The sequence below is a fragment of the Fragaria vesca genome, linkage group LG3 (genome assembly GCF_000184155.1).
Source record: "Fragaria vesca subsp. vesca linkage group LG3, FraVesHawaii_1.0, whole genome shotgun sequence".
Classification (NCBI taxonomy): domain Eukaryota; kingdom Viridiplantae; phylum Streptophyta; class Magnoliopsida; order Rosales; family Rosaceae; genus Fragaria; species Fragaria vesca.
The window spans coordinates 18,282,248-18,308,389 of NC_020493.1; the positions used below are offsets into that span (position 1 = coordinate 18,282,248).

Genomic DNA, 26,142 nt, shown 5'->3' on the forward strand with positions numbered 1-26,142 from the left:
CATACATATTCTGCATGGACTAGCTGCAGGCTAGCTAGGTTCTTTGATGCAATATTGCAATTGCTAGGCATATGCCTCTCTTTTCTAGTTACCTTTTGTCCTGAGAACCCTAATAATTAGTAATGAGTTAAATTATAACAACCTACGTTGTCATAAGAGGTCCATTCTCGTCTTCATCATCATCATCATTTCATGGCTATGATGAAAAGCATCTCGGCTAGAGACTAATTCATTGAGAGTCAGCTTGGCTGGTGACCGTTATAACTGTCGTTTGTTTACTAGTATCAAATTACCAATTAGGTAATATCCATCGCTATCGGAACCCTAGCTAGCATGAAGTTTACACTTTACAAGTTAGACGGCCTAATTTCTCAAAACCTTCCGGAAGGGAACGAATGAAGAAAGAACCGAACAGTACGTAGTAGTTTGTAAACGAATGATTTTGGCATAAGTGAAGTAGTAGAAGACAAAGATATGAGTTCTGGACTCTGAAGTCTTCAGATTTCAAGTAAGCACTGGCGGAAGTATACGCAGTGTCATCTCTACTTGCAGACTGACTCGTACCATTTCTTCACGATGTTCTTCTACTTGGTGCTTCTAGATAGAAGCAAACTGCCGGTGAACAGGCAACACCATTTTCCATATATTTATACAAGAACGTAGCTCATCAACAATCTCATATCTCATGTTTACAAAAATTATACATTCGACCGAAATTTTAGTTGTGTCCAAGGCTGTTGGCCCGTTAGCATAAACACATAGTAGTTGATCGGGTGAAAACAGTACTCCAACGTTAATTAATTAATAATCTTCTTGTTTTTGAAAAAATATGTAAATCGAATTGTAAGATAATAACTCAAAATGATAACTGAAATTCCAAACTCGAGACGGTTCGACAACTTGTATGTAATGTTGTTAGAGATTCTTGAAGAGCAAAGTCCCTAGAACTATATTCGCTCCCGTCGACGGGCCACTGCCGTTTGTAGACCTTAAGACCCGACTAGGACCACAGTTACCGTTTACCAACTTCAGTCTCCGGAGTCAATTTCATTCTCTCACACGCTCACACCCTTGTCAGGCACGTGCGAGCTGCCCTTAGCGAGACGCACCTTCGCATGTGCCACGCCGCACGGTGAAACCGCCAAGTGTCCCTTGCACGTGCGCGACTTCGACTTCTAGCACCCAAAGCCTTCTTGGAGCCTAGTCCACGTGTCGCGAGCAGATTGCCCCGCCTCACATGACCCGTACCTAATCCCCATGTGAAGCTCCGCTACGCGACAAAAGGATCGGGCTATGCCGCAACAGTGCTTTAAATAATCTAATCAACTTTATTTAAAAGCGCTTTTACGCGGTAACAAAAAGCACTTGTGGGATTCTCTATCGCATTATTGGGTCGACAGGTAAAGTCGTTTACAGTTGGGAGGTAAAAGGGGGAGGTGGTCTCAACTTTCCAGGACCATTTTTCAAAGTTACTCAACCCGGAATTACTACAATGCCCTCAAATGCGGCTACAGGGTCAAGTAGATATCCTTCTCCATCAACATTTCAACATTTCAACATTGCATATTGCTTCAAATGAGGATGCTTCACATAGTTTGTGGATTTTGTTTTGAATTTCTAGCTTGTATATGTTTTCAAAGATTTGGGTTGAATTCTTTAAATGATTTTTGTAAGCATGTTTATAGTTGATATATGATGAGATATAGACACATATTGGTACGTGAAAGCGAAACAGAAATAAGTATTTTATTTAACTTTTATCTCATAAATAAGTAAAAAGTAATTATTTAAAAACTCATTCATCGCCTTTAGTGAAAATCATTTGGATTTATTATTGGTCAGATACAATGATTATGTTTGTATGGATAGATCAAATAGAACAGTTCTTTCTCAATTTTGATCGATTTTCAAGTATGTATATTACCTATGTTTCTTGAAATTTACAAAAACTAAAAAGAAAATTTGACAAACCTCCTGTCAACATGTTTATCAGCTTCTCTATTAATTTGATCGATCGACAATTCATACTTTTAGATAGATACAAGGCTTTATTTCACTTAAGTTACATGTACATTTTTAATCGGAGTTATCATCTCTTAATATTTTCCTTTTATTCATTGACTTCATTCATAAACATCGTGCTCTGTCTGCTCCCAAGGGAAGAACCAAAGCTCACCCTTTGCTCAACAACAGAAACTCTAGAGAGACGTGCCACACTTCTCTGCATCAATACTTGAGTTGGTATCTTAACCGAGTATTTACATTTTTATAGTTTGTCATGCAATAGAAGTTCGACCTCATCAATCGGCTAGATAACAAGGAAATAAGGTTCAAGGCTTAGACCCCTAATAAGTCTTAAGCACGTAAATTTTTAGTACGCAAATATACAATCTAGGGTCAACTAGTGAAGGTGCCCCAAACCAAAAATCCAAGATATAAGAACAAGTACACACACATAAATATATTTAGTCACTCACTTACACACGGATTAAGCAAACTAGATACATTGCATCAATAAGAACCAAAACCTTTTAAATCTAGCAGCTTTTGTCGTAAACCAAGTATTATAAAATCTAGCAGCTTTGTCATTTTCCTAGTTTAACCAGAAAACCTAAAGATTAAGCACAAAACTAATACTTAAGTGGGAACACAGAGACATTTGCCACTGCCTGGTTGTATGGTACATTGTATGCTACTATATCTTAAGAGAAGGTATTAAGGAATAATGACAGGATTAATATTTGTTAAGTGGATGACTAAGATGGAAGTTGCACGGGGGTTGTGTATTACAGGGGTGAGGTTATTATGGGGCTTGGTATTATATTGTGAAAGAGTGCCGAAACCGTTTGTCGGGGAATTAAAGAAAGAAACTATTCTGGTCTTTAGGATTGGAATTCCTGGGGAGATCATCCATGTGCAATCTGCCTTTGTCTATGTCAGCTAGATGTTTATCAGGTTGGTTTTTGTTCTTATGTTCAAGATGAATTGCATAAACAATCCAATGCATTTGTTTATGTTTTGTTTGTTAGGGTTTGGATATTCACCGATTACATATCGTGTTGAAATAGAAATGTAACTATTCAGTCTTGGAGTTCTAGAAACGTTTTACAACATAAAGTTGTGGGGATTGCATAACATGCATACACTAATAGGAGATATTTGCATTTGCTTTGCACCGGCAGAAGGGGGGAGTATTGAAAAGTTGCCGTTAGAAAGCAGGCTGCATAACAAAACTTTCCAAAGTTGTGATCATGAACGATAATGATCAATCACTAATGATTCATGGTGAAATTCATTACAAAAAGATGGTAAAAGATAGTTGTATATGACTAATAATTTTCAGTTATAGTATGTCATGAATACTAGTATTCTGATGAAAACAAATCAATTTGTGTGATTGATAAACTTATTAAGAATACCTAAAGAATGATATGTACGTAACATGATGCTAGAGCAGTGATTATGTTGGCCTTAGAATTTGAAGATCATGGGGATTTTAGGACCTGAAATTGTATCAAGTGTAGGAGAAGTTACCATGAAGTATATGGAAATTATGGATCATGGAACATAGTCAACCATTATGTTGTTAATTTCAGTTTCCTCGGGCAGTTCACAAGGCAATCTAGCTAGTACAAACCTAGCAAGATAATCTAAGAAATTGGGCCCGTCCTAATTGCTAAACTAGTCATATAACTAGATCCCATGTTTCTATACAACTATATGAATATGAATATACTACTCCATTTAGATTAAATAATTGATTGGAATCTAGTAATATTGCAAGCTCGTTTCATCCTAATTGTTTAGGATACACAGTTTATCTGCATTTGCTCTTTACTACCCGTAGTGATACGGGTGTAATGCAATCGGGCTGATGTGACTGTCTTCAAACCTTAATTCATCTCTGTTTGAGCCCAGTGGATATTTTGGTCCAAGATTACGTGATAGGTTTTGGATAACATTTGGACCAATACCTGTGACTTTTTTTTAATATAAGGCCTATTAAGAGCCGCGGGCTTCAGAGGCGCGTGAGGTAGATTTCTACTAGGACTGTAGCACCCCGCAAGATAAAGATGTTTGTGTTTGAGTTCGCGTGAGAGTCTACAGTGTTTCAGGTGACGCGAAGCCAGAAGCGTTGTGATCTGAAGCGGGGTGTTGTGCGATTGACGCGTATCACTCAGTTGTTTAGTTCGCAAGCAAGACGTGTCTTTATGGTATTTGGATTGTTGAGTCCGAATTGAATTGCAATTGTGGTTCTACCAACTGCTCACGAATTACTATATAAGGAGGGCTCAAGGATATTTTACACACACAATCAAAATCATATAAAACTTACAAACTCTTGAGCTTCTCGAAACCCTAGGTACTAAAGCACCCTTCGCTTTGGTCTACAAAGCCCGTTCGGACTCGCCCTTTCTTCCTGATTATTGCTCTGCTCACTCTAACAGTGAGTATCGATTTTCAGGTGAACAGAGGTTTGCTCGTAATCCCTCGTCCGTGAGGTGGCACCGGAAACCTTTTCGCTTGATTAGAAGTCTAGCACAGCGCACTCATTCCACGCCCGTGCGGTGGCACGCCCCGCAATCTTGTTTATTACTTTTGACGTCACCAGAGTTACAACTCTACCCCTGCTGAGACGCGTGGCCAAAACAACCTCACTTTGCCTGCCAGCCAGCCAGCCACGTTACCCTTCCTCACATTAGACCCAACCCACTGAAATTGGATTGGGCCCAATTGTTTGGATCTAGATGTAGTGCTTTTTCGGTGACGCCGCCGACCGACCACCACTTTCAACTGATTTATAATTCTGCCTCATCTCCTCAAACATCCAACATGCCATTCCGGCTCCTTCTCAGCATGTTCACTAAAACATTACCGCCCGCACCCTTTTATTTGATTGAGCTAGTCACCACCATACACAAGGTCCTTTCTAACTCGTCTGACGACAATGACACCGCGAGGGCGTGTCGCTGAACTGGGAAGTCTTTCTTGCTTGATTACCAGATGTGTCACTTAGGGTTTTAAGAGAGAAGTCTCTCGTTTGTGGAAGCAGTCTTATCCAATGGGAAGTGAAGTTTACATACCCTCAGTTACAATCTACACACCCTGATCCACTTTTAACTGTGAAATTGTCAAAAATGTCCATGTCATGTACACAGTAGTGTTCACATGGTCACCTAGTGACCAAAGAAATCATGGTCAATCACCGTTGAATATAAATTCAATGGTGGAAAACAAAACAACTTAATTTAAAATTAATACTTCACACCCTTAGATTTACATCAAACGGTGATTGACCATGATTTCTTTGGTCATTAGGTGATTATGTGAACACCACTGGTTATATACAAGTGTACAATTTAAAAAGAAAAAAAACAGAGACATTTATGACATTTTCACATTCAAAAGTGGGTCATGGTGTGTGGACTGTAATTAAGGGTGTGTAAATTTCAATCTCATATTTAATTCTTAGTTTTGTGAAAATGACTAAACTTTATTAGAATTTTCATTGCAATTGAAAAGTGTTGAGTACGACTCATGTACTTATAATTGTAAATTTTCATTTGCCTGTTGCTTATTGAAGTCTCTAATCAGAATGAAAGAAACACATTTCTCTCATACATCAACCGTCATAAAAAGGTGTGTGTATATATATATAGATATTATCTGGTCCAAATATCAGTATTTATTCAAAAGGTACGGATTTTCTTAATTGACCCACTTTTAGATCATATTTTCTCATCTTAACCATTCGCATTGTAGGTATATATGAGTATATCATCTTTACAAATTTACAGCCAAATTGATAATCGTTAAGGTATCGAAACTATATGATTACAACGAACGAACCAAATCTGTTCAACAGGAACCGTTCATGTAATTCACAAATTTGAATACCTTAATGATTATCAATTTGGCTAAAATTTTGTAGAGATGATCTACTCATATATACCTAAAAGATGAATGGTTGAGATGAGAAAATATGATTGAAAAGTATGTCAATTAAGGAAATCTGTACCTTTTGAATAAATACGGAGGTCCGTATCTGAAAAGGCCTATATATATATATTTGATCAATTAAACAACTCAAATACTACAACGAGTCTGTTGTGAGTCAAACTCACGATCTCCCACTTATAAAGGAGACTTATGCCACTAGACCAAATGATAGTGCGCATAAAAAAGTTTTTTTTAATTATTTTTTTTATTTTTTATTTGTTGGGATAATAAAATAAATAAAAAATCTAGAAAATAATTGAGTGAAGTTGATGTCAAAACTCCTTTGATATACCCCACCGTTGATGCCTCATTAGTAATGGAGCTTGAACTCACCCAAACAAACGATACACAATCTCTCAAATGCGAATTCATTGTCTTCTTACCACTCTACTTATGTATAATATGTTGAAATATTGTGTGTGAGACTCGCTCAAATGAGAACTTACGTTATTTTAACAAAGACTTATCTAACTTAACGAGAATTTCTTTTTCTTTTAAAAGGAACGAGAATTTTTTCTTAGTTACCACATAAGTAGTTTAAATGATAAATATTACTATATGTTATAAATATTATAATCTATGTGGTTGTTCACGTAATTACTCATTAGTTATGTACTGATGTAAATATTATAATTTATGTGGCTGTATATATTACTATATGTTAATAAATTTTAGTCGCATCATAAAAGGGAACATTAATTTTGGTGGCAAGAACTACTATTAAAAGAGTGCGGCTATTGAGACCTCTAAATTTGCTCACTTAACCTCACTTTATTATGAATTATTAAATGACATATTTATCCTCTTACACAATGACTATTAAGGACACTGATTAAACAAAAAGTAATATTACATTTATTCTCTCTAAACTTTCTAATTCAATAATAATGCCATAATGGATTGCATATTATTATTTTCCTTATTGATTTTTATTTTCTAGTTTTATCACATACTTATTAAAGTATTTATATATTTATATTATCATACATGTCACATGCATATACAAAGTGAAATTTTTTTACAATAATTATGATCTATCAATTATTAAAAAAAAAAAGTATAATATTTTTACAAATTATGATCTATCAATTATTATAATAATTTATCATCATGAGTATAAAAACAAAAAATATAAACTTACAAAAAAAATAGTATATGTAAAATAGAAATACAAAAGTAATAAAAATATAGAATAGTTCATGTAAGAATATTCATTTGATGAACGATAAATAAAATTTGAGACACAATCCTTGTTTTTTTTAATATTTAAGAGAATAGTATTCTTTATGATTCGAATGAACTTTTCTCAAAAATTGATGTCATTGAAGATTATTTCTTACAATTTGATAAAAAAATGAATGTCTAGTGACATTTTATGCAAAATAAAAAAATAAAAAATAAAGAAAATTAAGAAATCAAGGTCGGGAATGGATGTTCGCATGCAAAAAGAAAAAAAAGAAAAAAAAGAATTGGAGGTATAGTGAGTGAATAAGAGGTGTAATGAGTAATATATTAATATATGTGTGAATTACAAAAACAAGGCTATTTTAGGAATTTGAAAGAATGTCTAATGAGAAAATTTTTGTATTTAAAAATAAAATGGAGGTGTAGAGAGAATGAGAGGTATACTGAGCAAATTTGGAGGTCCTATTAAAAGTGTTCATATACGTAATGAAGCAACTTTTGTGATTTTTAAAATTTTACGTTAAATTTCTAGGATAAAACTTAGATATTTCAAAAATATAAGAAAAATGAGGCGACCAAAGCTGTCATAATAAATTCTGAATGTCCATACACCGCGAAAGGAAAATTTACATTTTGAAAACTGGGGTATCTTTGGTAAGTGTCACGTACATAATTCATACTTTCATAGAGAAAGAGATTAGGCAAATCTATTAAAATTTTTGATTACCTACCTAAATTTAAATCTGTATTTGATTTTTCTAACAGCAAAATGTGAATTCTTTTCATTTGGTTACAGAGACAAAGTCCTGGAAAAGGGGGGAAATATTGAATGAGGTTCAATATTACAGTGAGCGACAGAGACCAGAGAATGGATTCTCCTAGAAAAACAATTTCAAATTTAGAATCAATTCATAATGAAGGGTTTTGAGCATTCCTTATTAATTTTCTTGGAGGTGGACTGGGCTTTCTTGGATGCTTGTGACAGAGCCATCTCTTTCTCTTGTCTTATATGCCTCTTAGTTCTTCTATAAATGAGTCACATTCCACCTTACTTTAGCTCCTAATTCTCTCATTTTCTTCTCCATCTCTTCAATTTTGCCTTTTCCATCTTCCTCACCAAGGAGGGTGATACCCGCATACTATGGAGGACATGGGTTCTTTGTGGACTACCTATCATGAGGTGGGTCACTAATTCTTTTTCTAAAGTGGCATTCCTCTTTAGTTTTGCTTCTGGGTTGTTGCCTGTTTTGCAGTTCAATCAAAGCTTGTTTTAGTCTATTTCAATTGTGTTTTTATGATGGTGTATGTACTGTAATATGCCACATTCAATTCGACCTTCATCCTTTTGTTTCCTTAATTGCTGTTTCAGTTCATTTTTCAGTTCTTAAATATGAATTGAAGTGTTTGTTACTGATGGATCTTCCATATCTGCCAAATCCCTCCCCATTAAGTTTGTGTCTTGCTCTTGACAATCTTCAATAAAGTGGGAAAATGAAGGCTGGTTTTGAAATTATCAATTTCCCCCATCTTATTTCTCCCTAGAATTTTGTTAATTATGATTAGTTTCTGAGAATTTCCCAGTCATACATCATTTACAAGTCATGAACACCTTAGTGTTTTGTGAATGTAAATTTTGGTATCCAGAAGCACTTTAGGCTCATTATTTTATACAATTCTGCAAACTTGTGCAATTCCTTGTTTTAGGGAACAGAATCTATCTGAGTAGACCAGTATCTTTCTGTAACAACGTGTTGGTATTGTAGTATTGATTTAAGCTTTAGATATCTCATTTGCATTCATAAGTTTTCAGGTCGAGCGTCAATTTTTGTTACAGATGCAGATTTTAATGGTGACCCCTTTCTTGTTTTGGCCAAATAATGGTGACTCTGCATGGGCCCTTTTTGGATTTTCACTGTTCTTTCCAACAGAGAATCCTTGTTTTCTACCTGGATTTTATTCATTTTTCATTTTGAACTGCTCTTGTGCTTTTTGAGTTAGAATCTTATGATGATTCTACAGGAATGTTATGTTTCTTCCAGTAGAAGCCCTTTGTCTGAAACTGACCAATTACATGTTTTGAATCCACAGAGCGCTGATGATTTGAAGAAGAAGCTTCTTTACACTACCCTTGAACTTGATACAATGAAGAATTTGGCAGCAGAGAGTCAAGAAAATGTGAAGAATCTATTCAATCTACTAAAGGTTGCATACAAAGAAAGAGATGAAGCCAGAGACCAGCTGCACAAGATCTTCAACAAGATCACTGCTTCTACTCCAATTGACTTGCCCAATGTGCGGTTTACTCAAGTAGTCCAGCCTGAAAGCCCGACTATGATGCCCACAAAAGCAAACTCAAGCATTACTGAATCCAACAGCCTGTCTGGAACTTACAATCCCCATTCACATAACTCTTCTCCAGTTGATTCATTGTTTGATGCAGTCTCTTCCCCTGAGTTTTCAAACATCAACATGGCTGATTCTAGCAACAATTTAGGTTTTGTGAAGCAGCCCTTAGCGCAAGAATTTAATGGAAGTACTATTATACCTTCTGGTGTAGTAGTCTCTTCTGGATTAAGTATCAAAGCTGATCCAGCTGATGAAATAATTGACAATTTTGTTAGGGGTAGGCCTTTGCCTCTGAAAGGGAAGTTACTGCAAGCTGTGATGGATGCTGGTCCATTGCTCCAGACAGTTCTCGTTGCAGGTCCTATGCCCCGGTGGAGGAATCCCCCTCCTTTGCAGCCTTTCAAAATTCCACCAGTTTCAATCAAAGGATGTGAAGCTGCAGTCAGTTTTAACAGCCAGACACCGGTGACAAATCCTACCTATGTGGTTCATAAGACACAGAATTTAACGTCATATCCTGAGATGACTCACGGCTTTTCTCAAACATGTTCAGCTGCCATGTTGAATTTCAACAACGTTGACCCTTCTGCTGTTTCATACCTAAACAATTCAAGAATGTCCACTTCAAATTCCAATTTTGATCACCAAATCCCAATTGCCAAGCGGCATAGGCTTCAATGAGGTTTAGTCAAAAGTTTGCTTCTTTTTGTCTAAAATCAAGTATGAGGGGTTGATGGTGTAAATGGGGGATACTTTTGTTTTGGGTTTGAAAGATTTATGACATAGCTCTTTAGCTTCAGTTTACACTTTATTTCTTGTACATCAAGATGCTTCAGTTTCTGTTTGCTAGGGCTTCTGCAGAGAGGAAATAAAAGCAAAGACCAATCCTATCATTTTATGTCATTTCTCTTTCAAAGTTATATACCCATTTGGAAAACCTGACTCCAACTTTGGTATCATCTGCCTCAGAAGTATGCAGGATTGTATGCCAGTGTGGATCATTGATATCATCCAAGGCACAAGAGACTTGCATGTTAAAATTTATGTTTTCTTTGATATAATCGTTCTCCATATCATCTTTATACTTATTTCATTAAATCCTACAGATTCCCCTGCAATATATAGCTATGCAATCTTATACAAAGTCTTCTTTGAAACTTCTCAATAGTTCATATCTATTTGAAAGAATTGTAGCATCCCTTCAACCCCTCCAATGACATCCCCAGGTTCTCGTCCTTCGCAATTGGATCCGTGGCTCATTGCTTCTGTTCTTATCCTCTGCACTGTTGCTGTCATCTTCAGTTATTACAAGATACTGAAGCGGTTTTGGTATGCATTTCGCTATGGAAGATCAAATCCAAATCACAGACGTACCCTTCTGAACGAGACCAACGCAGATGATGCATCTCTACTGTATCAAAGCCAGGGACTAGATTTCGCTGTTATTCGGTCTCTTCCCATAACTCAGTTCAAGAAGAAAAGTGAAGCAGAAGATGCAGAAGACAACCAAAGCAACACAGACTGTCCAGTATGCTTGGGTGAATTTGAAGAAGAGGAATGGCTAAGACATCTGCCCAAATGCAATCATGCATTCCACATATCTTGCATTGATACATGGTTTGTGGCTCACTCAAATTGCCCCTTATGCAGATCAGAGGTCTATGATTTCCACCAGGATTGTCCTATTCCTATGTACACTCTATTAGAGAGTGTCAGAGAAAGCGTTATTCAAGAAAGAGCATTACACTACCAAATGCTGCGTTCTGCCATCTTGGAGAACCAAAGCAATGAAGCCAGATACGACAATCACAATGTGTAGATATTTGGTACGGTATGTTGTCAAATCGGTCATTGAAACAAAAACTCTATCTAACAACAGAACACGTCCAACTAATCGAAAAGAAAACAGTTGATGGTTCATTTTACGATCAAAGAGAGCAGATACATAGAAACCTATTCTTGTGTATGTCTTTGCCGCTTTGTGAATAACCACTTGCTAGCTAGACATCGCCTTTGCACCTATTCAATAAGGGGTAACTAGAGTAAGTTAAGCCAATACTGAATTTGACATTGTAAATCTTCTTGACCACTAATACTTGTATAGTTGTATTGTTGTCATGCATACAAAGTATTGCGTGATCAACGGAGCCCTAGCTCTTGCTGCTAGGATTTCACTGGTTCATGGAATCCATGACCTAATGAGTACATTCAACTTCATTATAAATCAAATGATTGCATGAGTTACGACCTGTGAATAGCGGATTTGACAATGTCAAACCAAGTTTTAGTGTCTCAATTCTTGAGCATCGTTAAGGAATCACTTCCAGAGTTCAAAAATCAAAAAGATTTTGTTGTCTTAGCAAAAAGTCATGAATAAGTGATGGCAGGGGAGATGAGGCCATCACCTCATTTGGCAGCAAAGCACAAAATTCAGAAGCTCAATATCATACAACAGTAAAGATTTGACATGACATGACTGAAAAAGATCAAATCAATTCATCGCTTCAAGATCACCAAAAAAGATTTGATGAAACTGGACCAAACCACACCAAACAAAAAAGTTTTGTCCGATCCATAATCCAGTTCATGAATAAATGACTTGTCACATAAATGGCCGCAGAGTGGTTAATCTCATCTAAATATGAAAAAGAACAATCACATACTATGCCAAATGCAATTGCATACAAAGATAATGAACACGTTCCATAATATTCCATGTAAAACAGGTTTCCAAATAAACTAGTTTCCAAATTAAGCCTACAAGGTTCAAACTGCAGTTATAACCACGAATCACCAAGTCTACTAACAGTAACGAACCCGATTACAATTTTAAAAAACTAAATCTTCGACAGCTCAAGGACTAACAAGACCTGCCACTCTCTGAGGATGCCAGACACACTACCTTAGATGATACCAATTTTGTTTGCCACATCCAGTGCATCAAAATCCGGGGTCAACCTAACATAAGCCTTTTTAGTACCATCAGGCCTGGATCAAATAGTTAGAGTCAGATCATCAGATTCAAGGCAAATAAAACTGGAAAGAGAATGCACCACAACTTGCAAGTCAAAGATAAACCACATACAGGATTACAAAACTTAATTCTACCACTCACCTGATCAAGGTATTCACTTTCTTTGTCTGAATGTCGTACATTTTCTTGACTGCATCCTTTATTTTCTTCTTGTCAGCCCGAATGTCAACAATAAATACCAAGGTGTTGTTATCTTCAATCTTTTTCATTGCTGATTCAGTAGTAAGAGGATACTTCAAAATTTGATAATGATCAAGCTTGTTCCTTGGTGGAGCACTAATACGAGGGTACTTAGGGTTCCTCTCTTTTTTCAATGTCTTAGGCTGATGAAACGTCACTGATGTTCGGATCTTCTTCCCTGTTTTCTTAACAGCAGGTCCAGATTTCAAAGCTTTGGCAGCCTTCAAGGCTTGCGACTTTGGGTCACCCTTTTTGGAAACATCACCTGTAATGACATGTGCTTGATTAGGAACAAAGCGATTGATATGGACTGGAGATGGAAACCACACTGAGTAGGAAGATCAAGAGAGGATGTAGCTAAAAGGCATGAAACACGACCAGTGCCTATAAATAATATCTACTGACAAGAGCCTTCCAAACAAGCAGCACATGCACAAGAATATGAAGGCAAGCCATTGTAAAAAGAATTCGACTTAAAGAGAAATCAAAAGAAGAAAAAATTCAGCAAACTTGGGGTGGTTATTCCTTCCCATATTTAAAATTCAAGTACCCTCAAATTATGACAATAAAGATGGGGCATGATTAAACAGTAGAATGCCAGGTTTCTTCCAATTTCAACATTTTATTGTATTATCCTTTACCTATAATTAAAAGGGAGGCCATAGGTAATTGGACACCTAAACTAGGATTCTCTTTGATATTCCTAAAGGCTAAGGCAATCCTGCAAATGACGACTGAATCAACGAACCTGGTGTATCTAGTCCCGATTACTTAGCTTTACCTACATTGATGGTAAAGAAAACTTCATACATCTCCCAAGGGAGATCTCCAGGTAACAAACTATGACAAGTACACTTCTCTCCAAACAGGTGACCCATGTAACCCAAAAAACAAAATTAGAACAAACTGAGCTCTTCCTTGTCCAAACATATTTCAATGCTTAACCTATAGATAAAGGAAAGACCATAGATAAAAATTTGAATGAAGTCCAAGACAGCCCCGCGTAACCAACGATGCCGATTAAAGACACAAGGCATAGCTTGACCATAGAACTTATGCGTGCTGTAGTAGGCACACCGTAATTAAAATTAAAAATCAAAGACAACAGCTGAAAATAACACGAAAGCATAGCTTCTACACAATAATAACACAACTGATTTATTTGACAACTCTCTAAACTCAAAGAATTTAGCATATGATAAGCTTCTTGAAATATAATTAGCCCAATTTGAGTTTGTCTATCACACCCTAACACCATAATGTCTAGTTTTCCTCCATTTTACTAAGCAATGCAATCAATGAAAGATCTGAAATTGAAATTGATTAATAGCATACACACAAGGCAGGGAAGTAAACAAAAAATTGAAGCTGAAGAGGGAAAATAAGTACCTTTAGGTGGAGCCATTGGAAGCAGAAGAAGAAGAGCTGCCTATATATCAATAGAATACGTCAGTTCAATATTATGGCTGTGAAATTGAGACTCAGCAAGAGAGAAGACAGAAAAAAGTACCAGCCGGCGGTGAAGAACCAGTAGGGTTTGGGACGCAGGAGTACCAAGTAGGGATTATATAGGGTTCGAGAAATTACACAAATGTCCAGTTCTTCGCGGACATTTTGAAATGGACTGGGTTGAGTAGCCTAGGCCCAAGCCCATATCTAATTTTGTAGGATTATTTTCGACCACATTCAATTTCAAAAAGAAAGTTATTTTTTTATATATTTATTTTAGGATCAAAGGGAACTACAACGAGAATCCACGATACAGCCCAATTGAAGTAAATCAAAACGTAGAGCCTGAAAACGGCTCGAGGAGGAATGGATTGAGAGTAGATCATGGTGTTAGGTACATCGTGTTCAAGTCTAGCCATATCATTTGCAAGAAAGTTGACATCTCGCATGAAATGAGATATAAATACAACTTTAAGACTCTTAATTAAACTTTAAACATCACGAACCATTGACTTGATACACTAACGAACAACAGTATTTGATACATTAGATGACTAACGTCTAGTCGCCTTCAACAAAAACTTGAAGATTGAGACTTGAGTCTTCTAAGTAATGAATAATTTTAAACGAGTTAGGCATAGACAATAAATTGTTCATTTTGAGTTTATAACAAATTGTTGATAGATAACAAATTCTTGTGGTAACTTGTTGTATGTGAGTAAATTTTCAGTGGGCTTAAGGTTGGCCTCTCCCGCCACCAAATGTATATGCCAAGGTCTCTGAATTAAATCACAGAAACTCTGCTGGATTCAAACACTCTGTCTTGGCTGTGCTTCTCCTCTCAATTCCATCAGACCCTTCAACCCATCTCTCAATGACTACAGTGGAACAGGCCGGGTGGGTCGGTAAAGGTACCCACCTCAGAACCGTGCCACCGGAACCAGGCGGCCGCCGTGGTTGGGAGGCCTGGTTTCGTTATGCCTATTACCTGTTCGATACAATGCCGCAGTAGAAGAAATCAAGTAAACTTGTGAGCAAGTAAGCGAGTCCTTCCATTTCTCCACGCTGGCACCATTTCGTAACTGAGTTCTGTAACGAACTTCTTTGCCTTGCTTCACAAACAAACTTCCCCAACTGATTATGTTGCAGCTCTTACATGTATAAATACACCCAAAGAGCTCTAACTATCTCTCTCTCTCTCTGATTCTCGCTCACTCATTCATTTCATTCTTGAGAAAGAGAAAGATTTCTGGGTTTGCTTCTTTCATCTTCAAAGATTGATTCTTTCAACTCTATGTTTTAGTCTGTCACATTCTGAATTCTGATTCTCTGTTTCACAGAAGCAACGTCTTCCTCTCTGTTTCAGCATACGTTTCAAGATGCAGGTCTTCCTTCCAAGTACAAAATTCTACGTGTGCAGCAGATGCCATACCCACATCGTCACAGAGCATAACTTCATTCAAAGTGTTTACAGAGTAACCTCTCTCTCTCTCTCTCTCCCTCTCTGTGGTTATATCCCAAGAAATTGTCAATCTAATGACTTAAGGCAATGCTGCTTTTGATTTTGGATGATGCATTCAAGAAAGATCATATTTTTAGTTGGGTTCTTGGAGACCTTTAGTTTCCAAAAATGCTAATCTATGTAGGATTTGATGCCTGTATTAGCTCTACATTGGGTTCTTGATATCTTTGGTTTGATACTCGATACTTGTCTGAATTGGGTTCTTGATGTCTTTGGTTTGATACTCCATACTTTTCTGAAATTGGGTTCTTGATGAAATTTGATTTCAACAGCATTGCAATTCAAAGTTTGAGAATTTCAGCAGGATCTGGATAAGTACTTTTGTATTGGATTTCTGATGCATTTGGTTTGATATATCTTACTCTTTATTTATTGGTTTTTGTTGCCTTCTGATTTCTACAACATTGTAGTCAAACTTTTGTGAGTTTTAGTAGCACTTAATTGCATATTTAGTTTTTTTTTCAACCTTAATAATCAGTTCTGTTACTTGTAATTTGTAAATGGTAATAGTAAGGTATAAATTATTGGTTCCTAGTTGTCCTTTTCATAAGTCCATTATAGCACACTAGGTTTATCAGCAATGTAAATCAGTGTCTGTGAATCTATTTATACAAACTGAATCAGAATGAAGGTTGATTGCATCTTAACATTGGTTTTGGTTTATTTTGCAGAATGGACTGTTCACCGGTGATTGCATCTTCCAACATCTGTAAGAGTAGAAACTTGAATATGTTATTTTGTAATGAATATTGATTGCTAGGACTAAGGCAGGAAGCAAGCACAGTCGGTAAAAGAAACAACACAAATGGTGCAAAACTTATAGCACCTACGTAATTTCAGAAACTGATGGATCACATGTTTTTTCTTTTTAGAATTGATGGATTACATGTTTGAAATGCAGTACGAACGTGAATTACTTAGACCTTCTAAATGAGGATAGAGTGCAAAGGGTACATTGTAAGCACTGCGATTTGGCATTGGGATTCAAATATGTAAGTTTGATACATCTCTTTTTCTTAAGTGATTTATCTATACAATGGAATTGAATTGTATCTGAGTAAATTCTTGTTCAAGTTCGAGTGCCTGCAGCACAACTCTGCGTTTTAGTGCAAAATGAAACAAGATTTAAGCTTAACTTGTAAGTCCGAAATGAGTATAGTGAATACTGCACAACTAGCAAGTCTTAATCAGTACTGATATAATCTACTCTGAGCAGGGAGAGGCTCTCATATTGGAACGGACACCAAGTAGTGAGTGGATATGCAGCAGTGCTACCGGAACCTATGCCTGGACCTGAACCTGTACGTATTTCAACTTGTACGTGAACCAAATCTACCTGCTCCGGATATTGATCAACTTCAAGCGATAATTGGTAATCATTTAATTGTACCTCATCCTCACCAAGTAGTGACTGGACATGCAGCAGTGCTACCAGAACCTATATTTCAATTTTTACCTGAACCAAATCTACCTGCTGGGGATATTGATGAACTTCAAGCAATATTTGGTAATCATTTAATTGTACCTCAACCTCAACCACCTGAACCTCCTTAGGGGAATGGTGAAGGGGATGATGATCTTGCAAAGCAAGCACGACAAGCCGGAGAGTATGGTCATGATCTTTTAGGAGCGGCTTAGAATCTGAACCTGATGCTGTATGACGCAAAACTGCCAGTTCTTATTGTCAGTAGAGGCACTTGCAAATTGCAATGAAATGTTAAAGTTGCATAGTCTGGAGTCGTAAGTTTTTGCACCAAAACCGGAGGATATGGTGACAGAAGCAAATGATTTGGAGAATGTTTATAGAAATAAAATAGGCAGCTCACCAAAATTCTGTATGCCTTTTTTCAATTTTTTTTTTCCTGCAAATGAGAAGACGTATTCATGTATTCGTTAGTATTGTATAACCTAACGAATGAAGAAAGGGGGCGTTTCTCTACACTATGTCATGCTCTGTCTATTTCCTGTGCTATAAATCAGTAGTGGCATTCATGAATGGTTAGAAGCCTACTAAGCTGAAGATGATGTTGCAAAACAAAGAACACAAAACACCATAAAAGATATATACATGATCAAATATATAGTTCTACCGCTCCTTTCAGCTGTTCAACAAGTCTTTTTAGCACTTTCTTCTCATCTTTGGTCATAGTTCTATGTTTGTACCCCTCTTCTTGACCTAAGATAAAACCATTCATTACAAAGGATAAGAAAGGTTACAAACATTGGAATCATTATTAATCGATTTCATAAGCCATTCTGGCCCTTTCTCCATAACCCCCTCTTCTAAATTGGCTGAACTCTTTCTCTCATTCCCAATTGCTGCACCTCACTGTAATTTTCTTCATCCAAATCGAGTTAGTAAAGTAGGTCTGTGTCCTACTATCGGTTTATTTTTTAGAACCATGCTATGAACATTACCCGTGACATGTTTGAAAATCATCAGCCGTTAATCACGCTCTGATCGCGTGACCATGATTCATCCAATAGAACAGATCCTGTTCAAGTAAGGTCGTGAACCATCAATACGTGCTGCTTTATTTGAACCATTTCTCGCTCGTTTGCGATGTGGGAGGGTTTGTCCACTAATGTTCCAGCCCTTTGTGACTATTAACTATTTGAACTCTTTGCTATGAGCCGTGTTGCATCACTGATATGATATGGCAATAACTTCACCTTTGTTCTTTCCAGCTGATAAATTTCAAAGATTCATGAATTGCCAGAGCCTATATATTCTTCACCTGTCTCTACTATAATTGCTGGGTTTGTATAATTCCTCATTTTCAACCTTTTTGGGGTATAACTCTAGGTCTCAATTCTAGCTGCAAAAGTAAGTAAATTTCCCAAGCAATACATTAGAGAACTCCCTGTACTAAATCATCATGAATTGTCAGAGTCCATGTATTATTTTGGAGCTAAACTGAAGAAGACCCATGAAATAAAGTTGGGTTTCTGCCTTCATTGCTTTGTAGGTTAATCGATGGATATGCAGCCTTTCTTTCGGTGATGACTGGAAACTTTTCAAATCAGATTTGCTTCTTGTCCTCAGCTCCAGACTCCTGCTCCAAGTCCAAGATAAGAAAGAAAATGACATTATAAACCTGCATCAATACATCTTGTCATTCAAGTCGTTAGTGAGCAAAACTGATTATTATTGTTAGAAGAGGGAGATTAAAACTAGTCTTGTTTCAGAATATGTTTTCTTGGAAAAATGGTGAAAACTCAAAATTTCATTTGCTTTTATTGCAAAACGAAAGAGTTGACGCGAACCATTTACTTCAAAATATATACTTATGGGTGTGGGTAATATGAGAATCATGAGGCGGTTTGTGTTTGACCTCCCATTTACATACCCATCAAAATATTCGACATTCATCTTCACCTTATTCTACGTCAGTACGTTGTGTAATAGCGAGCATTCCTAGCCCCCCACCCATTAAGGAGCAAATTGTTCGCCTACGCATTTTTTTCTTTGGTGGAAGGACTACAACAAAATGGCGCCACCACTCACCGAGCATCACCCTCTTGACAAACACGATACAGATGTCCTTTTTCGGATTCTTGAGTTCAACAATTGTATTGTGTTCAACTCTTACTAGTTCTCACTCAAACTCTTTTTGTTTCTTCCGGCGTTTCAATCCCTCTCTCAATGGCGGCACCGAAAAGTGAAGACGAGTTGAGGGCCAAAACCATGCCACCGGAACCACGCCGTGATCGGAAAGCCTCGTTTCGTTATGCCTGTAAGCTGTTCGATAAAATGTTCCAGTAGAAGAAATTAAGTCGTTCCTTTTCTCCACGCTGGCACCATTTCTTAACTGAATTCGGTAACGAACTTTTTTGCCTTGCTTCACAAACAAACTTCCCCAACTGATTCTACTGCACCTCATTCATATATAACTACACAGCTCTAACATTCTCTCTCTGATTCTCTCTCTCTCTCTCTCTCACTCATTTCATTCTTGAGAAAGAAGAAGATTTCTGGGTTTGTTTTCTTTAATCTTCAAAGATTGATTCTTTCAACTCTTTGCTTTAGTCTTTCACATTCTCAACTCTGGTTCTCTGTTTTACAGAAGCAACGTCATCCTCTCTGTTTCAGCATTCGTTTCAAAATGAGGTCCTTCAGTCGAACTACAAAGTACTACTTCTGCAGCGGATGCCAAACCCACATCGTCCCCGAGCGAGACCTCATTCACAGAGTTTACAGAGTACCATCTCTCTCTCTCTCTCTCTCTCTCTCTCTCTCTCTCTCTCTCAATCTGTGTTTAATTCCCAAGACAATTCATCAAGAAAGGTCCCTTAAGGCAATGCTGCTTTTTTATTTTGGATGATGCATTCAAGAAAGATCACATTTTTAACTGGGTTCTTGGAGCCCATTACTTTCTACAATATTAGTTCTATATTGGGTTCTTGATGTCTTTGGTTTGATACTCCAGACTTGTCTGAATTGGGTTCTGGATGTCGTTTGACTTTTGTTTGATACTCCATACTAGTCTGAAATTGAGTTCTTGATGAATTTTGATTTCAAGAGCATTGCAAGTGGAAGTTTGAGAATGTTAGCAGGATCTGCTATATTGAATTTGTGAAGCATTTGGTTTGATATCCTTCTGATTTCTAAAAAATTGTTGGCTTAACTTCAATGAGTTTTAGTTGTATTGGATTGCGTATTTTAGGTTTTTTTTTTTTCTTCTCGACATTGCTAATTAGTTCTGATTTTTGCAATATTGTAGTCAAACTTTTGTGAGTTTTAGTAGCATTTCATTGCATATATAGTTTTTTTTTCCAACCTTAATAATCAGTTCTGTTACTTGTGAATGGTAATAATAATAAAGTGTAAATTATTGGTTTCCAGTTGTCCTTTCACTACATTATAGCACTCTAGATTTATCAGCCATGTAAATCACTGTCTGTGACTCTATCTATAAGAACTGTTTCAGGATGAAGGACTATATCTTAACATTGGTATTGGTTTATTTTGCAGAATGGACAGTTCACTGGTTGTTGCATCTTCCAACATCTGTAAGTGTAGAACCTTGAATCAGTTAATTTATAATGATTATTGATTGCTAGAACTACGGCAGGAAGAAACACAGTTGGTAATAGAAACCGCACTAATGATGCACACTAGCTAGTAGGAAGTTTGTACATTTAGGCTATAGCCCTTACGTATTTCAAAGACTGATGATTGCATGTTTGCAATGCAGTAGGAATGTGAGCTGTTCAACCCTCCTAGATGAGGATAGAGTGCAAACGGTTCATTGTATGTCCTGCAACACGGCATTGGGATTCAAATATGTAAGTTTGATACTTTTCCTTAAGTGATTTATCTATCCCATGGAATTGATTCAATTGAATTGTTTGTCTTTTTTATCTGAGTAACTTCTTGTTCAGGTTCAAGTGCCTGCAGCACAACTCTGCTCTCTTGTGCAAAATGAAAGATATAACCTTAACTTGTAAGTCCGAAATGAGTCTAGTGAATACTGCACAACTAAAAAGTCTTAATCAGTACTGATATAATCTACTATGGGCAGGGAGAGGCTCTCATATTGGAATGGAAGACAGAAAGTGAGTGGATTTGCAGCAATGCTACCAGAACCTATACCAGGACCTGAACCTGTATTTCAACTTGTACCTGAACCAACTCTACTTACCAGGGATATTGATCAACATCAAGCATTAATTGATAATAATGTGATTGCTCCTCAACCTCAACCACCTAACCCTCCTCAGGGAAATGGTGATGAACCACCCGCAGATGTTGATGTTGGAGAACATGCATCAGAAGCCTGAGAGTACTCATGATCCTTTACCAGATTGGGTTAGAATCTGAACCTGATGCTGTGTGTCTCAAAACTAATAACTGTTCTTTCTGTCAGTAGAGGCACTTGCGAATTGCAATGAAATGCTAAACTTGCATAGTCTGGAATCGTGTATATGTTCTTGCGCCAAAACTGAAGAATATGGTGGGAGCAAAGGATTTGGAGACTGTTAATAGAATGGGAATCTACTAAAGTTCTGTATGTTTGTTTCATTTTTTCTAATTCGTTTTTCCTGTTAATTGACGTATAAATGTATTGTTAGTATTGTATAACCATACAAATTCTCACACCAACATTGAGAGGATATGATCCAAAGGAAACCCTTGCTGAAAGAAATAGGGGTTTTTCTCTATACTCCTTATGCTTTCTCTTTCCTGTGTTATAGATTAGTAGTAGCATTCATGAGTTGTTAGATATGCATGCTTCATATTTCTTGTGCTGCAAGCATACAAGCATACTAACCTGAAGTTGATGATGCAAAAGAAAGAATACAAACACTTTAAAAAGTGAGTAGTTCTACCGCATCTTTGAGCTGTTCAACAAGTCTTTTTAAGTTTTAAGCAATTTCTCCTCATCTTTGGTCATGGTTCTCATCTTCTTTGCAAACTTAAATATGGGATTTTTTAAGTCCTCTGGCTTGCGTATGTTCGGATAGCCTGTATCATAGTTTCTATAGTTGAGGGCAAAATCTGCACTGATTTACTTTAATCGGTATAGGTTAACATCTCTTTTTTTGGCTTCCTATATCATGCTTGGATTGAGGTTGGAGGACTTATCCCCATTCAGAATGGAAACTTTAATCTAATAAATAACCACCGTCAAAATCAGTGAGACTCTTTGTTACAGCGAGAAAAAAGACCTGCGTTTCGTGTATAAAATAATTTCAGCTTTCAGGGATGTCTTCTAGGCATTGGTATTTTTCATTTAAAAGAACCAATGTTAGTGGACATGTTTCTTACAAGATTTAAAAGAAATGTTGGTGGACATGGAATTTTTAACAGTAATGAAAGAACCAATAACAAACCAATGAATGTACAAGTGAGGAGGAAACAAAGAAAAAAATTCGTTTTCTATACCCGTGTAGCTATGTCTAATGTTCAACTTTCAAGGCTGTCTTCCATGCCTTGGTTATTTATATTTGGTTTGATCAATCCGGTTGAAGGTCCTCGGATATCAGAACCATAAATATGCCCCATCTTAGTTCGTTTTGTTTCCAAGTACTTCTTGTTTTCCTCTGTAATTGGTGTCAACACCGGAACCCTTCCGATCACAGCCAAGCCGTATCCCTTTAGACCACTGAACTTGGCTGGATTGTTTGTCATCAGCCTCATCGTTCGAACTCCTATGTCTCTTAGGATCTGATGTCAATATTAGAAAATGTTATATATAGTGACCAACAGACCAACAGGCCAAAATGTGAGGAATTCATCAGTAGGATCATGGTTAAAGAAACTGACCTGGGCACCAATTCCATATTCGCGAGCATCAACAGCTAGTCCAAGTTCGATATTAGCCTGGACTGTGTCATGCCCTTGGTCTTGAAGATTATAGGCTTGAAGTTTGTGACCAAGACCAATGCCTCTTCCTTCGTGACCCCGAAGGTAAACTACAGCCCCTCGGCCAGCTTGTTCGATTAGCTGCATTGCCAACTCCAACTGGTTACCACAATCACACCGCCCTGACCCAAAAATGTCACCTGTCAAACACTCTGAATGAACTCTTACTAGCACATCTTCTCCGTTTCCTATGCTTCCCTGTTGATGTTCATAGTGAAACAGACGATGTTAGCTTACCAGAAATTTAATACACTGGCAAAGTACTACACTTGTTACCGAGCCAAATGTTACGTACATACCTGCACAACAGCAACATGTTCTGTGCCGTCTAGCTTTGAGCGGTAGCAATAAGCCTGAAACAGACCCCATTTTGTAGGCAAACGCGATAGGGCAGTTCTTTCAACTATCTTTTCCCTTTTTCTCCTGTACCTGTGAGCATATCATACCTTATCAGCTGAATTCATATACATCCGGAGACTCAGGTATTTTAGTAAGTTAAATTTCATACCACAAATCCTCATCACATTACTAACCACTCTCTTGTAAAGGATGAATGCATATTTGTAAGAGATACAATTAGCAATGTGGTCAGTAACTGTGGTACATGTTGCATTATTTGTCAAAAACTGTACTCCACAAATTCAAGTAGACTGATTACTCCCACAATTATTTACAGTACTCATCGAAAAATGCATTTTCTAGTAGACTGATTACCTAATCAAATCGGTTATTGAGACGATTGGAATGCTGTGGTCCGATGAAAGTTTTCTTAAACTGGGCAAAGAGGCCATAGAGCCATCATCTGCATCAACTACAGCTGAAAGAACAGACACTGGCCTTAAGCCTGCCAGAACAACAAGGTCAACAGAAGCCTCGGTGTGACCAGCTCTCCGAAGAACCCCACCATTTCGATACTTGAGGGGAAACACATGGCCAGGCCTTCTAAAATCTTCCGGTTTTGACTTCTTAGATGAAAGAGCAAGAACAGTCTTTGCCCTGTCTGTAGCTGATACTCCAGTAGATGTTCCAATTTTTGCATCCTACAGAACCAAACAAAGTACCAAACTAATAATGTTATGAACTCGAACATTATCAAATTGAGTTTACTTGAATTACAGCATTGTAATGCAAACTAAGCATCATATACCACTGTGATAGTGAATGTGGGAGCAGAAGAGTCTTCGTCTTCGGTCTCTGGTGACATCAGAGGAAGCCTCAATCTTTCAAGATCTTCCTCCTTCATGCCTACAGAAACGATCCCAGATCCGTGTTTGATTAGGAAAGCTATGTTTCTAGGATTTGCAAATGATGCTGCCATGACAAGGTTTCCTTCAACTTCGGCATTCTCATCATCCACAACAATCACAAACTAGACCCAATGCAAAAGAGGAGAAAAAACAAAAAATCAGTGAGGTAACATTATATTCTTAATCAACTTGGGTTTCATGAGACCAACACAATGTCTTTCAACTTGAAGGCAACATGTCATTCAGCTTAATGATGTCCAAAAAGTGGTTAACCTAGCATTACTCTGTCGCCAATGGCTGTATAATATTATGCAATATGGGACAAATCTCAATTTTATTTTCACTCGGTTCTAATAATTTATACTCGAACACAAGATCAATAACAGCGAAATTCAATATGACCACAGATCAATCAAGTCGAATAGCTAGAAATGAGTAGCTGAATAAGTACTGATTCACCTTTCCTTGGCGTAATGCATTAAGCGCTTGCTCTATGGGCGAGTAGCCCTCCGATGGACAATCGGGATCACCCTCGGCATCACTAACAAAGAAATCAATGGTCTCTGGTGTAATCTCAGCATCTAATGTCCCAATAATTGGTGCTGATGAAGCTGACTCGTCCAAGCCACCCAACAAAGACCCATTTTCACATTTCTTCAGAGGAAGATCATTACAAAAGTTTCCCTCTCCAGTTCTAGAAACCCCAATTGCCCAATTCAGCCACCTTTGCTTCCTAGGAGCCGCAAAATATCGATGCAAACTTTGAAGAAGAATTAAGAAGAAGAAGAAGAAGAAGAACCAACGGTGTTAAACATGTTTGGAAAGCAATAAGGAAGCTACGTACTGGGAGGAAGAGATGGTTTTACCTCGAGTTAGTGAGGATGTGGGGACTGATCAGGGGGTGAGGAAATAAAACACAGTCCATTAATTACAGAATGTTCAGAGACTTGAACTTCTTCGTCTTCTTCTTCTTCTTCTTCTTCTCTCATAATCAGAACTTGCATATTACGTAACGCATGAAGGAATTAAAGCCGACCTCTAGTTTTGGATGTGTTTGTAAACTTTTGTACTCGATCCGTTATCCAAAAGGACCAAAATTTATACATTTTGAATTCTTTCTAGTTATTATATGCGGATAAGAAACTTTGTCCTCTGTAGCCATTCAAAAATAAACCCGGGTGTGATAGGAAAGACCCAAACCTGTCTGAATCTGATGCATCAAACTGATCCTTTTTTTATTTTTTTTTTATTCAGAGTTGCCATGATTATTTCTCTTAGAAAAAGGTAAGTTTACATGTGTTTTTCGGTAAATATAACAAATTAGTGAGAAACAGATGAAGGATGTTTCAGACAAATCAAATTAAAGTAGGATGATTCACTCTAAATTCAAAACATTTCGTTAGAGAAATTTTGTTCCAAGTTCGATCTCATGTTACAACATTCCAGCTCACCTCAATTTGAGAAGTGAGTCTTATATGAACAGTGCAACATGAGTGTGGTAAAATGAGAATGACACCCGCAAATAAAATCTATAGTTGGAGTTGCGTTTAAATGAGTTAGTTCGAACGCAAATCAATCTAGAAAAGTAAAAATCGATTCAAAGAAGAAAAAATCTAAAAATAATATACAAGATTACAAGAATGCATGAGATAAGGATTAAGAGAAGTAGGAACAAGGTTGTGGAACATAGAAATGTAGAAACCAAAATATACATTGATGAACATGTGGAATGGTCTCGAAAACACCAAGACACCAAACATGGGTCTCCGGTTTGACCCAGTTAACCGTTTCATACTTTGTCCTGAAAGAC

At 37.1% G+C, this 26,142-nt stretch overlaps 5 protein-coding genes across 5 annotated transcripts; 3 read left to right on the forward strand and 2 right to left on the reverse strand.

Moving 5' to 3' along the window:
- The first annotated feature begins 8,240 nt into the window (after positions 1 to 8,240).
- On the forward strand, positions 8,241 to 10,423 carry LOC101305347. Its single transcript, XM_004294563.1, has 2 exons — positions 8,241 to 8,365; positions 9,274 to 10,423. Exons 1-2 carry the CDS (start codon positions 8,327 to 8,329, stop codon positions 10,210 to 10,212), a joined length of 978 nt encoding a protein of 325 aa, XP_004294611.1. The 5' UTR covers positions 8,241 to 8,326; the 3' UTR covers positions 10,213 to 10,423.
- A 321-nt stretch (positions 10,424 to 10,744) lies between these two features.
- LOC101301858 (RING-H2 finger protein ATL52-like) lies at positions 10,745 to 11,350 on the forward strand. Its single transcript, XM_004295900.1, has one exon. It carries the CDS (start codon positions 10,745 to 10,747, stop codon positions 11,348 to 11,350), a length of 606 nt encoding a protein of 201 aa, XP_004295948.1.
- An 842-nt stretch (positions 11,351 to 12,192) lies between these two features.
- On the reverse strand, positions 12,193 to 14,276 carry LOC101305641 (60S ribosomal protein L23a-like). The gene is made up of 4 exons (XM_004294564.1): positions 14,256 to 14,276; positions 14,135 to 14,174; positions 12,647 to 13,010; positions 12,193 to 12,519 (listed from the first exon to the last, which is right to left on the reverse strand). Exons 2-4 carry the CDS (start codon positions 14,148 to 14,150, stop codon positions 12,435 to 12,437), a joined length of 465 nt encoding a protein of 154 aa, XP_004294612.1. The 5' UTR covers positions 14,151 to 14,174; positions 14,256 to 14,276; the 3' UTR covers positions 12,193 to 12,434.
- A 2,370-nt stretch (positions 14,277 to 16,646) lies between these two features.
- Positions 16,647 to 21,500, forward strand: LOC101302150. The gene is made up of 6 exons (XM_004295901.1): positions 16,647 to 16,708; positions 16,933 to 17,017; positions 20,692 to 20,729; positions 20,915 to 21,005; positions 21,102 to 21,163; positions 21,242 to 21,500. The coding sequence occupies exons 1-6, from the start codon at positions 16,647 to 16,649 to the stop codon at positions 21,498 to 21,500; spliced, it is 597 nt and encodes a 198-aa protein (XP_004295949.1).
- A 1,126-nt stretch (positions 21,501 to 22,626) lies between these two features.
- Positions 22,627 to 25,346, reverse strand: LOC101302441 (riboflavin biosynthesis protein ribBA, chloroplastic-like). Its single transcript, XM_004295902.1, has 7 exons — positions 25,199 to 25,346; positions 24,792 to 25,092; positions 24,233 to 24,454; positions 23,800 to 24,125; positions 23,385 to 23,514; positions 22,987 to 23,283; positions 22,627 to 22,887 (listed from the first exon to the last, which is right to left on the reverse strand). Exons 1-7 carry the CDS (start codon positions 25,255 to 25,257, stop codon positions 22,627 to 22,629), a joined length of 1,596 nt encoding a protein of 531 aa, XP_004295950.1. The 5' UTR covers positions 25,258 to 25,346.
- Between the last annotated feature and the right edge of the window lie 796 nt (positions 25,347 to 26,142).

Excerpts from the sequence above, each read along its gene's own strand:
- LOC101302150 (XM_004295901.1), top strand. The coding sequence starts at position 16,647 with ATGAGGATAGAGTGCAAAGGGTACATTGTAAGCACTGCGATTTGGCAT. Across the intron at positions 16,709-16,932 it reads TGGCATTGGGATTCAAATAT|GGAGAGGCTCTCATATTGGA; the intron begins GTAAGTTTGATA and ends TACTCTGAGCAG. Across the intron at positions 21,164-21,241 it reads GAAAGATATAACCTTAACTT|GGAGAGGCTCTCATATTGGA; the intron begins GTAAGTCCGAAA and ends TACTATGGGCAG.
- LOC101302441 (XM_004295902.1), bottom strand. The coding sequence starts at position 25,257 with ATGGACTGTGTTTTATTTCCTCACCCCCTGATCAGTCCCCACATCCTC. Across the intron at positions 23,284-23,384 it reads AACATGTTGCTGTTGTGCAG|GGAAGCATAGGAAACGGAGA; the intron begins GTATGTACGTAA and ends GAACATCAACAG. Across the intron at positions 22,888-22,986 it reads AATATGGAATTGGTGCCCAG|ATCCTAAGAGACATAGGAGT; the intron begins GTCAGTTTCTTT and ends TATTGACATCAG.
- LOC101301858 (XM_004295900.1), top strand. The coding sequence starts at position 10,745 with ATGACATCCCCAGGTTCTCGTCCTTCGCAATTGGATCCGTGGCTCATT.
- LOC101305641 (XM_004294564.1), bottom strand. Across the intron at positions 12,520-12,646 it reads AAAGTGAATACCTTGATCAG|GCCTGATGGTACTAAAAAGG; the intron begins GTGAGTGGTAGA and ends TATTTGATCCAG.
- LOC101305347 (XM_004294563.1), top strand. The coding sequence starts at position 8,327 with ATGGAGGACATGGGTTCTTTGTGGACTACCTATCATGAG. Across the intron at positions 8,366-9,273 it reads TGTGGACTACCTATCATGAG|AGCGCTGATGATTTGAAGAA; the intron begins GTGGGTCACTAA and ends TTGAATCCACAG.